This window comes from Rhododendron vialii, chromosome 10a (assembly GCF_030253575.1).
Source record: "Rhododendron vialii isolate Sample 1 chromosome 10a, ASM3025357v1".
In the NCBI taxonomy this organism is placed as follows: domain Eukaryota; kingdom Viridiplantae; phylum Streptophyta; class Magnoliopsida; order Ericales; family Ericaceae; genus Rhododendron; species Rhododendron vialii.
Window position 1 is genome coordinate 332,687 of NC_080566.1, and position 16,934 is coordinate 349,620.

General features: G+C 36.4%; 1 protein-coding gene across 1 annotated transcript; it reads left to right on the plus strand.

The window, feature by feature from the left end:
• Positions 1-7,327: 7,327 nt before the first annotated feature.
• Positions 7,328-16,431, plus strand: LOC131303887 (phytyl ester synthase 2, chloroplastic-like). The gene is made up of 14 exons (XM_058330950.1): positions 7,328-7,860; positions 8,252-8,303; positions 8,481-8,536; positions 9,223-9,381; positions 9,478-9,582; positions 10,045-10,151; positions 10,574-10,695; positions 11,657-11,765; positions 11,948-12,078; positions 12,544-12,913; positions 13,392-13,505; positions 13,911-13,996; positions 14,619-14,728; positions 15,770-16,431. Exons 1-14 carry the CDS (start codon positions 7,485-7,487, stop codon positions 15,958-15,960), a joined length of 2,088 nt encoding a protein of 695 aa, XP_058186933.1. The 5' UTR covers positions 7,328-7,484; the 3' UTR covers positions 15,961-16,431.
• Positions 16,432-16,934: the final 503 nt, after the last annotated feature.

Consider the following 16,934-nt stretch of genomic DNA (forward strand, 5'->3'; position numbering starts at 1 on the left):
TGGCTTATCTGCAATTGACTACAGAGAAGGGCATGTGGTTCTATCCGAATTGTTCATCTTGAAAATCAATGGTCTAGATTTGTTGAATTTATTACTAGTCATAATCGTTTATTACCGGTCATAAATTGAAAACAAATATACACCCTTAAAAACTTTATCCGACGACTGCGATCACATAGACCGCACCTCTGCAGTCCAAAACTAGACTGCAGAAAAGCCAAATTCTTTATATAATATAACAAGAAAATTAGAGTTCCAATTAATTACTCCTTCCGTCCCCTTTTAAGAGTTTAGTATTCCATTTTGGACTACCTCCTAATAAGCGTCCATTTTGTAAAGTTAGTAGGTAAAAATTGGTACATTTTTTATTTTGCCCCTGAAAGTATATTTCATTTTGAAAAATTAGTGGATAAAAATGTAATGAAGATATATCTACATAGGGTAAATATGGAAAGATGTAATTTTTCATGTGTAATGATGATATCTCCATTAAAAAAAATTAAATTTACAAAGTAAGACTCTTAAAAAACAAAGGAGAGAGTAATGCCACATGTAAGTCTATGGGTTCCTCTGACACACCCAATTCTAAACCTTAACTAGAATGTACAATATATCCATTAGGGGTGAGAAAAAATCCGTCAAATCGCAAATTCAGTCCAAAATAATTCAAACTGGAAGGTTTGGTTTGGGTTTTTAGTAGTATATATGGTTTGGTCATGATTTAAAAAAATTAGAAACCACGTTATATGGTTTGGTTTGTGAATTCACGTTTACGGTTATATATGGTTCTAAACCGATCCGAACCGTATAATACATATACATATATATATAAATTAATTATGATTCACCCAATAAATATGAGAGCTTTTAGTCAACTACTTTCTTAATTTATTGATCCCATTAAATCCGCTACAATATTTAATTTTCCTTCACTACCAATATAATGATATGAACCTTGATGTAGAGTGATATCACAAGTTGGTTTCTACCATGCTGCTACTATTGCCCTTTTGCTACCTCATTTTAATTCAATAGTTTCAGAAATTATTTTTGGTCTTTTATTTGGTTAAACTATCTTAAGATGTTTAGTAATTGGTATTCTTAGTTGGATCATTTTAGTGACTTACCAGCATTTTATTTTCTTAGTTTAAGACTTGAGGCAATTTTTGGTATCCTACTCTTAATTAGTTGGTTGATATTAGTGTGTTTTAATAATTTGAATGGAATTGGTTTAAATATATGTATTTTTTTAATTTATCTTTATAATGTTAAGTACTTTAAATATTTTTTGAAGACAATAGCTTAGTTTAAAGCAAACCGTGGTTAAAAACCGAAACCGAATCGTATTTAAATGGTTTGGATTGGTTTGGTTTTATGCCTTTTATGAGTTGGTTTGGTTCTCCAAATTCATAATCCGTAAGTATTGATTTGGTTTTTGGTTTAGTATGAAACCGAACCAATCTGGACCATATTTACCCCTAATATCCATGATTTTGTGTGAAGATTGACATTTAAGTCTCATTGAGCAAAGCAAAACCGCACGGCTGGGTTGGCTTGGTGGTCTAGGTATGGGAGGTTTGTCCCTTCCTACGATGTCAAGTTCAAAATCTTATCGATCAATTCTTTTGGGGCCGCTGAAGATTTATCCGATCAATATCTTAAGGGCCTTGGGATTAATCAAGTTGCGCACAAGCTGACCTTAGACACTTGATTATCAAAATACTAAGCAAAACAAGTTGTAATTGGATTATCTAGTAAATAAACTAAAAAAATGCAAGTTGAGAATCATTAATCCTTTCAATTTAACAGAGTATACAAATAAACTGAAAAAACTTTGATCGATCGATCGCAAAGATTGTAAAGTGTTTGGGAGTCAATTAATTCTTACTGTAGATTGTCAAATGTACATTATAAAATTTTAGATTATGATGTGAGAAATAATAAAACCATTTATTTTGCGGAAGAGTTTTTGTGGGTGAAAAATTTAATCATAATCCAAACAGCTCTTCCCAGAGTGATTTTTTTTACTCCAAGAATTCTTTTTAGGCCCGTCCAAATATTAAGCGGCCTTCTCCAACTTCAATCTGGGCCACTGCAGTTCGGACTGAACCACGCTTGCAGTAGCCCATTGGATCTTTGCTCTATCTGACCTCAATGGGCTGTCTCATCTCTCTCTGCCATTTGTATTGGGGCCCAGCTAAATACAACTGCAAATTTACTAGATGTAATCAATTTATAAGGAGGAATTCAAAAATTTCCTCTTATGAATTAGCTACATGTAGCAAATTCGCAGTTGTATTTATCAGCACCCTTGTATTGTAGTGTTGTGGCAAACAAACAGAAATGACACACTTGATTCATGGCAGTCCAAGCTTCTTTGCTTATTTCATTTTTTTCTTATAACTCTCCTGTCACGCTCACATCGGCAAATCTTAGAATTAATCACATCATCCACTTGACGAGGCTCGATTAATCATGGCAATCCAATCCAGTTTCAGACAACAATGAGTAAACGACAAAATCTCACCAATACATGCATGGAATCGCAAAAGGAAAGAAAGTGAAAACAAAACTAGAGGGGGTCCTATTAGAATTATTCTATCGGAATACACCACCGTACGTCTGTCCTAATACTCAAATCTTTAAACATGGGTTTGGTAGTCTAGGTGGTCCAGTCCACCACATGTTTACACCTTTTGAGGTATGCTCATCAATTTGAATAAACGAATTGTAGTCAATCAATTTCTTGTTTCAAGTGAATTAAAAATGAGATATTTTAAAATATTCGAAAATCGGGGCGGTTTCGGGGACAACTAAAACAAGTCAGAAAAGCTAGCATTTTCACCAGTAGACTTAAAATTCTGCGTTCACGTGACTAGGGCGGAAAAAAGGCCCTTAGATGATTCAGATTAAAGTTTACTTTAATCCTAAAGCACTAATCCTGTTTGAATTGTATTGGAGGGGGAAAACAAAATCCTGTTTGGATTGTAAATAGCTCGTGTTTTGGGTCCCTTGCTAATGTATCCCACTTTATTGTGCATGTTTCCTTTTTGACACGTCACAAAAAATTGCCTATATCTCACAATCTATAATGTTTTTTACGATTTCGAAAATTTTGTTTAATAAAATTAATTGAGATCTATCAAACAAGATCCATATTAAATATATAAAACATACTACTCCCTCCGTCCCTAATTAAGTGTCCGGCGCGCAAAACTAGGCCTTCAAAAAAATGCATTTGTTTCGTTAAAAAAATTAAATTTTTTCAGAAATCAATAGATAACAATGAGTTCTACTATTAGATTGTGAAAAAAAATTAAATTTTTACATAAAAAATATGCATGTTTTGTAAAGCTTAATTTTGCGGACCGGACACTTATTTAGAACCAGATGGAGTAATAAATTGTAAGACATAGACAATTTTTTTAGACGTCTAAACAAAGAAACAAAAATAGGACGGAGGATGTAATAATACGTCTACTAGAGGAACAGATAGTTGGTTTGGCCATCCTGTTTTGTAACATGTACGTAAAAATATAAGGAATTAGAAAATATAAAGTGTTGACAGATATATAGTGGAGACATTTACTCGTGGGCACACCATTGCATGCACTGGCAAATATATTATACTGGCGCCTAATCTCATTATTGCGAAAGAAAAGATACAGGCGTACTTTTGAGGTTTATTAATTAGCTTAAAGTTGACAGGAAATATTAACTATGTATCAGTATAAAAGTTTGTCACAAGTACTAATATTACAATTACTCCAAGAGAAGGCCGGCCAAGCGGCATTGTGCAAAGCCATTGTCCAAACATTTGTCTGCAAAGAATGTGTTTACCATGTATATATGCGTAATTAGTTTTCCTCTTTCCATGACTTTACTATGATTTCGAAAAATTGAATCATGAAGATGGAATTTGTCGTCCCATTTATCACTGTTAGTAAATGGATCGGTTTGGACTAGACCCAACCCAAATGGGACATCCACAAGAATTATATGATTGGGTTGGTTAGAAGGATGAGATAGACTCATTATTTCTATCTATTAGGAGACTTCAAACTCTTGGACTGTTATCTATAAATAAAGTCGTGCAGATATTTGAAATAGATACACAAGAAAAAGTTAGAGTTTCATCTTTTCTTCTCCTCTATAAAATATTCTCCTGTCAAATAATATTTTCTTTCTAAGGTTTCCATCTAAGAATCTTAGGATTGTAGTGTGGATATTAAAAGCAAACTCTATTAGTCTTCTCTACTCGGCGAAAATAGAAGATGATGTTTATATTCGTGTTCGAGTTCGTGTTTGTGGTTTGTACTTGTAGAGTGGGTCTCCTTTCTTAGATCTTGGAAAGCTCAAAATATTCCGATGTGCTTCATTATGTAAGACTTAGTATGTGATTTACATGCTTTCGACAGAGGTAACAACCACTAAGTTGCAATTTTTCCGAAGTTTTGAGACCAAAATGCTACTACTACAATAAATTCTAAGAGAGTAATATTGCTAGCTAGGGGACAATCCTGAATATATTGTTGATGCAGTCATGCCATCATAATGGCCTTCACAAATGTGATTCTGAATTAATTTGACCATGCAATGCCTTGAGCAACGAGAATCACCTTCTCACACCTTTTTTTTTTTTTTTTTTAATCCGAAGCCCATTTCATAAAAAGTCATAAACGCAAATTATAATGATTCCTTCCTAATACAAATATATGGAAAAGTCAGCCCATCCCAAAAGATATACATGCAATACAAGAGACAGAGAAACGTTAGAGTTTAGGTCCTAAGCACGAGTCACAGCTCTCTTCTTACCGTCTCTTAGGGTCATTCACGACGAGCTAGCAACCTATCTAACCATCCGCCTGATATTAATACTTTGATAATTAGTGTCGCCTCCATTGAAGCACATCTTTAGAGAATGTAATACATGAGCGGACACTTTAGTGGGAGAAGCTAGAACTTTGCCGAGCCCTTTATTTCATTTCTTTCGGTTCTAATTTGTAAAAGTAATCAAGCATTTGATGGTGCATGGGGTGTGAAATACTCTATAGACTTTATAATTGTTTTTTATTTATTTATGCATTTATATATATATATATATATATATATATATATGGGCGGTTCTGGGAACACCAAAAAAAACACCTAAAAAAACACTTCATAGTTTCCGATCAAATTTTGATGATCTGAGCCGCTCAATGTGATCAGAACGTGATCTTAAGGGTACCCGTAAGAAATCAGCAAAAAAAATGACCGGAAATGGCTTGATTCGAACAGTTTCGAACAGTTTTTTATTGAATGGTTCAAATAAAAACTGCTTAAATCAAACCTTTCCAGGTCATTTTTTTTGCTAATTTCTCGCGAGCACCCTTAAAATCACATTCTGCACTCATTGAACGATTCGGATCATAAAAATTTGATCGGGAACTATGAGATTGAGATTATGGGTGTTTTTTTAGGTTTTTTTTAGGGTGTCTCTTGAACCGTTCCGTATATATATTTATGTTATTTTTATTTTTTGTTATTTTTATTTTTCTATATATTCAAGTCTAATTTAGTTTAGTGGACCAAAATCAGATACCGTGCCTCCCTTTTTGTGTCCTACATGTATGCTGATTTTTCATAAAACCATTTTGCTATGCCCTTTTTCATTTGTTAATAATTTGGGTGGTCAATCAATCTAACATTTCTTCTCCAAATTAGTTGCGGGCTTTCCAGGATCTTCCAGTAAGTACTTCCACATACTACATGATACATGTGGTGGTGATTCATGGTTACGCGTATCTGATCGATCCCGCTAGAAAACAAATTCGGATTTTGTCTGCTTGCAGCTCCTTAACAAGGATGGACGAGTGAGTACATATAGGACAAGTACAACATCCCTGGCCCCACATGGAGAAACAACACATACCTACCCAGCACTAAAAATTATTTGTTGGTTTTGAGGCACAATCACTTCGTATTTTAATATGACAATATCATTATCCTTTTGTATAGTATTTTTTGAATTCAATTTTGTTCACTCTTCATAAAAGATGATAAATATTATTTTCTTTCATTGGTTGAAATAATGTGGATCTTACTATAAAGTGATGTCATGCTTATCATGCAATATGCTTTTTGGTACTATGACATCACTTTGTGGTGGGGTCCACATTATTTCAACCAATAAGAAGGAGGGTAATGTTCACCCTCTTAAGTGAAGGGTGAACAAAACTCATTAGGAGTGGGATACTAAGCATATGGACCTCAAGAAAATATATGATAGATAAGAGTGTCAAAACACCACGGGTGCTCCAAACCACCATATAATTACTCAGTTCAACATTATACTCCGTTGTATTTAACTGGATAAAAAAATTAGTTATATCTTTAAATTGGTAATGAATTTTATATCTAATATGGATCTTATTTAATAAATCTCGATTTGGTCTATAATAGAATGTTTTCGAAATCACCTAAAACATTATAAATTACAAGATATAATCAATTGAAAAATGACAAGAACTCCTAAAAAGAACAATTAAATTGGGACAGATGTAGTAACTCACTAAGGCCTAAAATTCTTATTTTTTAAAGAAAAATAATATTGGTACTCAAAATATTGATAGAGGCATTTCAAAAAATAAAGAAAATCGACTTTGAAATTACACTAATTTTGGAATGCCAATATCATTTACCTTTTTTAAATAATTTACAATACAGATCATTCTTTCATCATACATTACTTTTAATTTACTCCCTCCGTCCTATAATCTTTGTTCGGTCCGCAAAACGAGGACGTAAAAATAATACAATTTTTGTAAGAAAAAATCAAAAAAATTTCAACAATTCACTAGATATCGATGAGTTCTTTTAATTTATGAAAAAAAATTAAATTTTTTCTTGAAAGAAATGCATTATTTTTGAGCCTTCGTTTTGCGGATCGGACAAACAATTTAGAACGAAGAAAATATAAAACAATTATTTAAAAAATAAATACTCCACTTGTTTTGTTTTTTTTTTCGTTTTTTTTTTGGTCAAGCGGAATACAATACTCCACTTGTTTTCCTCGGCAGAACATGGTCTATTCAAGAAAGCGTGGACCATCAAACAACCACATTATCGCAGTCTCTAATCGTCTGATTGTAGTAATACAAATCATTGGTAGAAAATGTTGATGTATATCGTCACTCTGCACATTTGCGTCGATGATTGTAGGATAAGACTTTTCTTCCCCCCCCCCCCCCCCCCCCCCCTCCAAAAAAAAAAAAAAAACACCAATCACCAATGGAGAGAAAGCAATGGAAAATGCTAAAATATAAATAAATAATAATATAATTCCACTTTTATACTCCATTTAATCAAGCTGACAGATTTGACGGGGATTAGTCAAATTTGATAAGAGTATTTGTTTGATTCAGTGGACTGTTAAAAGTCGGTCTACGGCATCACCAGACGAAACATGTCCTGATACAGACACAGTTGGAATTACTATCTCAATGGCGGCCACCGGAGCGGGCTTTTTCACGGCCGTTTCGTCGCCGATTCTGCGCTCCCAATTGTCTCCGTCAATCAACCCCAAACATTTCGTGTCGGCAAGAGTTACGAGCCGGCAACCCGTTTCCTCAACTGAACCGCCGCCACAACCGCCGTCATCCTCCTTTAACGGAAGATTGGAAAAGAAGAAGCAGGAGGCGGCGGATACAGTAACGAAAAGCGGCGGTGAGTCGGAGGAGCGACGTTTGAGTTTGAAGGATTATTTTGGGCAGTCCGAGGATATGATCAGATCGGTCGACGGTGGGCCACCTCGTTGGTTCTCCCCCTTGGACTGCTATTCTCGCTCGAACAACTCTCCTCTCCTGCTCTTTTTACCCGGTAATTAAGTTCATTACTATTTATTTTCTCCTCTTTTTTACTACAATTGCACTACCTTTTTCCCGCGAGTAAGAGATGCAACATTTTCATTTTAGCAAAAAGAGAGTGGGGACAAGCATAATGTGACCGTCTTTTTTTGGCGGACCTCACCATTTTTCCGAATGATTTGAGCTATCATTTTACAGAAAAGTTTGCTCCTTTTTGATTTCTAAAAGCATGTCTGCTAGTTGAGTATGAGGTATCTAGCGACTAAAAATTTGCATTCCGCCTTACTGTGCAAAATACCTTAATTTGGAAATATGAATCATTTACTTCATTGTTCCTACTGCGTCTGTTTGTTTTTGTCTTTCTTTTGGCAACCTTTGAATTCCGTCTATTTTGAGTTTTACAGGGATCGACGGCGTTGGGCTTGGACTTACTTTGCATCACCAAAGACTTGGAGAGTGAGCTCCCAAAGTTTTATTCTCCTCAGTCTCTCCTTCTCTGGTGTTAACTAGGGAAAAATTTAGAGGATTGGGTTACAAAAACTGCTAGATTTGTGGAACTTCATTAAACAGGCTCTTTGTTTATGGTTGGTTGATAATGTCTAATCCTTGTTTTTTTACCTCGTTAAAATGAAGGATATTTGATGTATGGTGCTTGCATATTCCTGTTCTGGACCGAACCCCATTTACAGGTCTGAGGTCTCTCCTCCTCCTCCCTTCCTTTCTTCTTTTATGTTGTGTTTGTTGTAGGCAAAGGGTTAGAATCAACCAATGGTTGCATTTTGCCATTCCCCTGCCCATTTTCCCTGGGATTGGAATGCAGTTTGAGCTTAAATTGGTCAGTAGTCTTTATTAGGCCGTAGCTGAAGCGCATTAGACTGTCAATGGATGTCTCTAAAAGAATGGCATTTATGGTACTTGTAGTTTTCTTGTCTCAGAAGCTAGACTGCGACTTTGCGAATGATGATTGTCAACTCTTATATACGTAGTTTAATCTTGCACATAAATTGAGCGGTGGAATTGTGTAGTGCTATTTTAGTCTTCATTGTGAATGGAGTGATCAGGAATATAGAAACCAACTTATTGGAGGAACCATTGCCATTGCAGAACAAACTACGCATTTTTCATGTCACAAGAAACAAGCTACAAGTTATTTCCTTTGTTCAATTTTTTCTTCTCATCTGATACAATATTTCACTCTGAATGGTGCAAAGAATGTAATAGGGATCATTGAAACATCTTGGCATGCAGATTGGAGCTTAGTTTGTTGCTTAGTTTATTTCTAGTTGAAGATGAAGAACATGATCACTTCTTTCACTTAGGAATGAAATGTTTTATGTGATCCCATGATGATCTTGTCTTTCCAACTGTTGTTCAGGCCTGGTGGATCTGGTTGAAAGAACAGTGAGGTCAGAGAATTATCTTTCACCAAACAGACCCATATATCTTGTTGGAGAATCAATTGGAGCTTGCCTTGCACTCAGTGTTGCTGCCCGAAACCCTGATATTGATCTGATGCTTATTTTGGCTAACCCAGGTTGGAAGTCTCCCTTGTAAGAATCACCATGTGGAGGAAACTTATAGATTTAGTGTTTCTTTTTCATACTTTTTTCCACCTAATGTTTTTTTGCAGCCACATCTTTCAGCAGATCACCGCTACAACCATTAATACCTTTAATGCAAATCATGCCCGATCAGTTCCATCTCACTGTGCCATATATAGTGAGTTTAATGACAGGTTTGCCTTCCTCATTCCGTGCAATTTGAATTCTAGCTTTGTTGCTTGCTTCTTGAATATTGTTGAATTGGAGTTGGCAAGAACAAACCTGAACAGTCCAAAACTTTTTTTTGCTTTGACTCGGCTTTTTAAACAACCAAGTTTAGACTTACGTTCGAGCTTGTGTGGTTGGATTGCTGAGCAGCATAGATACACTCTCACATGTCAGTGAACTGATACTAGTTGTTTAGTCCCGCAAATGTTCTTGAAGCAGAGTAGAATCCACCGCATTATCGGTTGGATTTGATCTTTGTCTGTAATTTAAGAAACTACAACCTTGGACCAACTTGGAAGTCTTAACTGCTATCTTACATGTTCGAACATACTCTTATTGAAGTTCAGTATTGCTACAACGCGTATCTTTCATGAAATTAAATATGCTCATAAGATATCCACATTGAATATTGAAATGGTTATGTTTAGGTCTTCCTTTGAAGATGGTGATGGCTACTGTGGAGAAAAGACTTCCCCTGCAACAAACAGTTGGAGAACTATCAGAACATTTTGGAGAATTGTCGTCATACATTTCTGTAAGTTTCACGACCTTGCCTTGATAGACAAGTGAACCATGAATATTTCTTAAGAGAATATTGCTCTACATAATGGGTATTAATACTGTTCATAATATCTGTGAGACTGTGTCTGGCTTCTTCTCCATACATGGTGTCTAAGATTACATCAAGGATACTACATCTATGTGGATGGCTCATTCTTCTCCATACAAGTTTTGTCAACAATGGAGTGCCTTGTTTCCAACATGGATATGGCACGCCTGTCTAGCTTACTCTCACACTCTTGAGTATACAGGCATTATGGATTTCCCTCAGCCGATTGTTGACGGGTGTTTTATGTGTTTATAGTTTTTTGCTATTTCATGTTGATGCTTGAATTTACATTTTTTCGTCCTGAACCTTTTATTTTGTGGGACAAGAATTACTGATTTAGTTCACAGGTCCTGGTCGATAGTCTATCTAGAGGAACACTTATGTGGAAGCTGCAGATGATTGGGTCAGCTTCCGCATATGCCAATTCACGTCTCCATGCTGTCAAAGCACAGACACTAATACTTTCAAGGTTTTCAGTCTTCAACTTTTTTCATCTCGACCTATTCAAGTTATCTGATTCTACGAATTTGATATGAGTTCACTAGAACGCAAATTTTACTCCTTAACTGTCTTGGATGCTAACCATAACGACTTATCAAAAAAAGATGCTAACCATAACGATTCTAGAGCTCGTTGGTATATGTCAATAACTGATAGTCTTCTAGCAAATTTACCTTTGAGTTTTATGAGGCAGCTTGTGAAAAGATTGCCAAACACACTGTGCATGGTTCATTGTGTATGCTGGAGGATTTCAATTAGACAAAAGAACAATGAAAGAGGAAAAGTATAAGAGATTTCATCGAAGAGAACACATCACAATTCACAACCCTCCCGTGGTTGCGATTGGAAACCACCTCAGAGTTTCTTCTTTACCTCAGAGTTAACTTAGCAATAAATATTTGGAAAATGAAGTTTTCCATGTGTCAAATTATTATGTTGTGAACTGGGATGATAATTACCAATAAAATGCTATATAATCTAGAACTTGACGTTTTGCAGACAGTTCAAATATGGCAGAGCTTGTCCAAATTATGTCTAACTTTGTCTAGGAAAACTGCATGACTTACCTAGAATTACTTGTGACCTCATGCAAAGACTCTTAAGCGAAATTGATTTTATATAGAATGCTTGAAAACCCGGCTCAATACAGTCAACAAATCAAGGAGTTTCAGAATGTCTTTGACTTTAGAAATGCAGACCTAGGACATATTAAGTCTTAACCAAACTTGTTTGCCCAACGTCTCGAGTATCCCCATTTCCATTTCCCAGCTTGTCCTTTGTTTGTTCCTCTGCCTTGCATCAGTAGACCTTCTTGTTCACTTAATAGGGCTTGATCTGCCCGAGTAGTAGTTTATAAAAGAGGTAGCAGCATTGGTGTTTTTCCGTTTTTGGGCCTTTATCGTGGGGGTTGTAAAATATTGTGTTTACAGTGGAAGGGATTTGGTCCTACCAAGTGAAGAGGAAGGTGAAAGACTTCGTCGTACGCTGCTGAAATGTGAGATTCGAAAGTTTAATGACAGCGGGCATGCACTATTATTGGTAGGATGAACTCTCTCCCTTTCTCTCTTGCTTTTGGTGAATCTAAGCAATTTTTGATGCCTTTTCTTTCTTTCCTTTTTCCCGTCTTTTTTTACAAGTGAAAATTTTTTGCTAGAAAAGACCTAAATAAGATGCAACCCCTTTAGTTTAACTTTCACATACTTTCCATAAACATGTTGCAGGAAGATGGTGTTGATTTAGTCACGATCATTAAGGGTGCTAGCTTCTATCGCCGTGCTAGATGTCTTGACTATGTCTCTGATTATATGCCTCCCACTCCTCCCGAATTCAGAAAAATACACGAGTCAATCAGGTACTAGGACTTCAATCGAGTAACCGATAATTTCAAATTTCAGCTATAAAAAAGAACTTTGTCATAATATAATTGTGAATTTTTGGGTCACTTATTGGTTTATGGCTTCTCCCTCCATATGGACATATGGTTGGGTTTTAGCCACAGAAACTGGTCTTTCAAATGCATCTTTTGTACAGCATCTTCACGAAATAACACGTTCGTGTACACTTGATATAGAAAGCATCAGATAGGAATGTTAATGCAGATTTCAAGATCATACTTCTTGTTATTGTCATTACTCACTCTTTGATTCTACTCTGTTTTGTATGGTGTTTATCCTTATTCCACTGGTAAACTATGCTCATACCCCACTTGACATATCCCAAGCCTTTTTTTTTTTTCGCAAGCTGCTTTAAAATTTATGCGGTATTGTTGTAAATTATTGACAGTTATCTTACTGATATTATCCTCATGTAATTACAGATGGACTGAGATGGCTACTTGTCCTGTGATGCTCTCAACTTTAGAGAATGGAAAGATTGTGAGAGGCCTAGAAGGGATTCCTTCCGAGGGGCCAGTCTTGTTTGTTGGATATCACATGTTGTTAGGCTGGGAATTGGCTCCTTTGGTAGCCCGTTTTTGGGCGGAAAGGAATATTCTTTTGCGAGGGATAGCCCATCCCATGATGTTCAGAAAATTGAGAGATGGAAAATTACCTGAATTATCCAGTTTTGATACATTCAGAATGATGGGTGCAGTTCCTGTATCTGCAACTAATTTCTATAAACTTTTTGCTTCAAAGTCCCATGTTCTACTGTATCCAGGGGGCATGCGTGAGGCTCTTCACCGAAAGGTAAGATTTGAAGGTACATTGTACCTTAGTCTACATTCTACCATCCAATGTTTCTTCTACTTTTAGTTCCGGTGCCTTATGTTCATAATAGCAGGTTTTTACTTGTATGTTAACCCATCTTTCGAGTGTTCTTGAATCTTAACTTCTGCTGCTCATTTGAAGAAGGACTGCAAGTAATGAAGAAAAACCCTGTTGTTCTCCTTATGTGGACAAACATTAGACAAGTAGTGATGACCTTTAATTGTGACAATTTTTATCCCCTTTCTGACTTGGAAAGAACAATTTTATGGGAGAGGATTTTGCCCCCTCTTATTAGATTTAAGAATCTTGATGTGCTTTTCATCTATATCTCTACTCTATCTTTTGTGGGTTGAATGAGTTTATCTATATGTGCACTATGAGTTTTGCATGGAAACGTCATGTGTGTCAAGTTAAGAACTTCAGATTCATAACACACTTAAATTGTCATACCTTTCAGGGTGAGGAGTACAAGTTATTCTGGCCAGAACATTCTGAGTTTGTAAGGATGGCGGCGAGATTTGGAGCAACAATTATACCTTTCGGGGTTGTTGGTGAAGATGATATTAGCCAAGTAAGTGTGGGAACTTCAATATTCGTTGGCACTTTTTCTTGCCACCAATTGTTGATCAATCTCTAGTTGTGACTGCATATATTTATCCACGCGTCCTTCTAAAGCATAAATTCCAAAGATTCTAGCTAGGGAAACTTGTCTGTCTTTTTGTGACTCAATGATTTAGTGCTTCCACGATTATCACCAATTGCCCTGTCTATTCTTTCAGTCCCTAAAAATTTAAAATTCTCGTTCCTCTGAAAGTTTTGTGGCGGGACATACTAATAGGGTTCAGAACAACTCATTATTAAAGTATACTTCAGACTGTTTTGTTGAGTTTGGGTGTAAACGTGGGAATTTGGAATATTCTACTAGTGTGGAAGCAACTGTTGAACGGTTGACATTTTGCATGTTTTCTTTTGTTAGGTATTACTTGATTATGATGATCTCATGAAGATTCCTTATTTTAAGGCTGAGATAGCAGACCTTACTGATGAGGCTGTGAAGTTGAGGTATTTCAATTGTTTGATATATTGGTGTTAATTCTTTTGATTTCACACGCAGGGAGATTGTACAGAATTGCACTCCAATCTTCGCAGGTCTTGACCCCTTCCTTTCCTTCCAACTCCCTCTTTGCTCCCTCACCACGCTCACACAAGGTCCCCCCACAATTAAGCTTATTCACGACATCACATTGGTTTCGTTGACACCATAATGATGTGCTTAATCCCAGCATTTGAAATGTTCTTGGTTTGCACAAAACGTTAGCTGTAAGTTAACAATATTGTCGATCAAATAGTATAGTGGCAACTGGTAATGAGGAGCCAGGTGAGAGAATACGAATGGCTAAGGATGCCCAGGCTAGTAATCATTCGTATTCCATGAAACATGCACTTCAAGCGTGATTTTTCTTCCAGCCTCATTATCAAATTTTCAAGCATTTTTATGCTTCATGATGTGTTTGACAGTCCAAAATAGAGTTAGCGAAGGACAAATCCTTAAAACTTCCATCAGATATGCACTCTATGAGGTGCAACTTATAAAACTTGTAGTTAGATTTCTCTGTATCTTTCAGATGGTTGTTTGTATTGCTTGGTTCATCATTTGAATATTGATATAATATTCTGACTATAGAACTGACATCGAGGGAGAAGTTGCAAATCAGGATGTGCACCTTCCAATTATCTTACCCAAACTTCCTGGCCGTTTCTATTTCCTCTTCGGGAAGCCAATTGAAACAAAAGGTATGTGTTGACCCCCATGTTCATTTTTCTTTCCGGCACCGTAATCTTTTTCTCCCTCAAATCACCAACTCCAGGGAATATTCTTACATTTTTGATAGAATTCTTTTGAATAATGCCATTAATCATGTCTAATTAAAGTAATTCATTGATCTAAATTGAAATAGCCCCGGAGTTCACCAAACTGAGAAATTATGACTGAAACTAAAACTAAAATGCCTCATTCACCTCTCTTATATGACGCATAAAATAAGAGTGGTAAGTTCTTGTTCAGCATTTCTATTAATTTGGGTATATGTCTCTCTAGTTAACCGCCGAGTCAAACCAAGTAAACTTATCAGTTTAAATGGTTTTGGTTCTTCGCATTGACATATGAATTGTGTGCTATGTCCATTTCATTTCTTGATTATTGATGCAGTACTTGTGGGTTCTATTATTCTCTCTCTCTCTCTCTCTCTCTCTCTCTCTCTCTCTCTCTCTCTCTCTCTCTCATGCCCATGGGAATTAAATTTTGATGTTTCTGGGCTAATGGGAAATTGTGTCTACCCATAGAGACACATGCTTAAACTGGTAGGTCCAACTGAATCCATAGCAGCTCTCTCCTAATTTATCGTGATCTTTTGCACTCATTGCTTAGTTCTGTGTCACACTTTCAAGGAATCTGTTTGTTTAGTTGGAGGTGGGATTGCCTAAACCAACCAAATTCAAACTCAATGAGCACTGTAAGGAGAGATAGTAGTAGGACATAAAGGATCAAGCTAAATCACTCCACTTGTAAAGTGATTGTGATGAAGCAACAGTGGTTTATGTGTTTGGCTTATTGAGTTATGCAGATATCCTGCCCATTTTCTACAATGAGTTTGGTGATGGGGAGTGTAATTTTTACCAACAAAGAGCCAAGGCTTTAGAGCAGTTACGAGATGCTTGTGTCCTGCTTAAACTGAATTCTAGCAAGACAATTTTGGTTCTTTCTTCCTTAACGTTTGTTAAAGCATTATTTCTTGACTTCTCAATTCTAACTCTTTATTTCATCTGGTGGCGAAGGGAGGAAGCATGAATTAAGGAGCAGGGACAAAGCGCATGAACTGTATTTAGAAGTCAAGTCCGAGGTTGAGAAATGCCTTGCTTTCTTGAAGGAGAAAAGAGAACACGACCCTTACAGAGAATTACTGCCTCGGTTAATATTCCAGGCCACTCATGGTTTTGATTCTGACGTCCCAACATTTGAACTGTGATTTTTTTTTTTCCTGTCAAAGGTGAGTCCTTTTCATATAGGAGGCAGGCAAGATATGCTCCCGGACAGATATAACGGTGTCCGGTGCCCAGAGTTGCCACCGCATAAGATATATCCATACATGATTCTTTTTCCCCAGAAAAGCAAGAAAGAAGTTGAAACAAGAAAGCGGAGGGAATGGGGAGGGAAGCGTAGTTCAGGAATAGTAATATTCTTCCTAATATGGTATACCAACTATATATATATGTCATTCATGCAGTGATTCATTTACCATTGTAATAATCAAAGCAGGATGATTTACGAATTCTACAGTGTGTAGGATGGTGTCCCTGCCTCTACCAAAAGTTTTTCTACTTCATTTCTTTCAATTATATCTTTGGATAGGCTTCTGCTGTAGTATTTTGGACAGAATTTTTGTATTGAGTAATTTATTTTATTAGTAATAAAGATACTACAAAGTTTCTATTTTTCACCCTTTTTTCTGGTCTCTCAAAAAGATCTATAGTGACAGTATCTAGGGACAATGTCAACATGTCTTGCTGCTCTTGCATCACATACAATAGAGATACTTATTCACGGTCCCACCGTGAATAAGTTCTTTTAACTCATTCTCGAAAAAGTTTCATCAACATCCGGACCGTTTGGACAATTGCGATTCACCTCCGTAAAATGTTATTCACAGAGATTCTCCACTTACAAACACCATACCAGTCATCAAACCTGATCCACAATGATCAGCTCATTTCCCGGCCGCGATAGCTAACCTCAATAGTAGTAGTAACAAATACCAGCGCACGAGAGCTAACAAATCATGTCCTCACCGACACCGTTGTCCCTTCCATTGGACGTTTCTCGTTTCTTTCCTTCCATCCTTCCTCAGCTCTTCTTCAACTTCTTCGTCGATGCTAATTGGAGTAACCCACAAGTGATTGTCTTGTCTTATTGTAAGACAGCTTTTTAACAGTTGACGTGCGT

Bases quoted from the DNA above. Each gene is read 5' to 3' on its own strand.
- LOC131303887 (XM_058330950.1), top strand. From the start codon at position 7,485: ATGGCGGCCACCGGAGCGGGCTTTTTCACGGCCGTTTCGTCGCCGATT. The intron at 8,304-8,480 runs GTGAGCTCCCAA...GTTAAAATGAAG, and splicing joins CATCACCAAAGACTTGGAGA to GATATTTGATGTATGGTGCT. The intron at 11,766-11,947 runs GTAGGATGAACT...AACATGTTGCAG, and splicing joins GCGGGCATGCACTATTATTG to GAAGATGGTGTTGATTTAGT.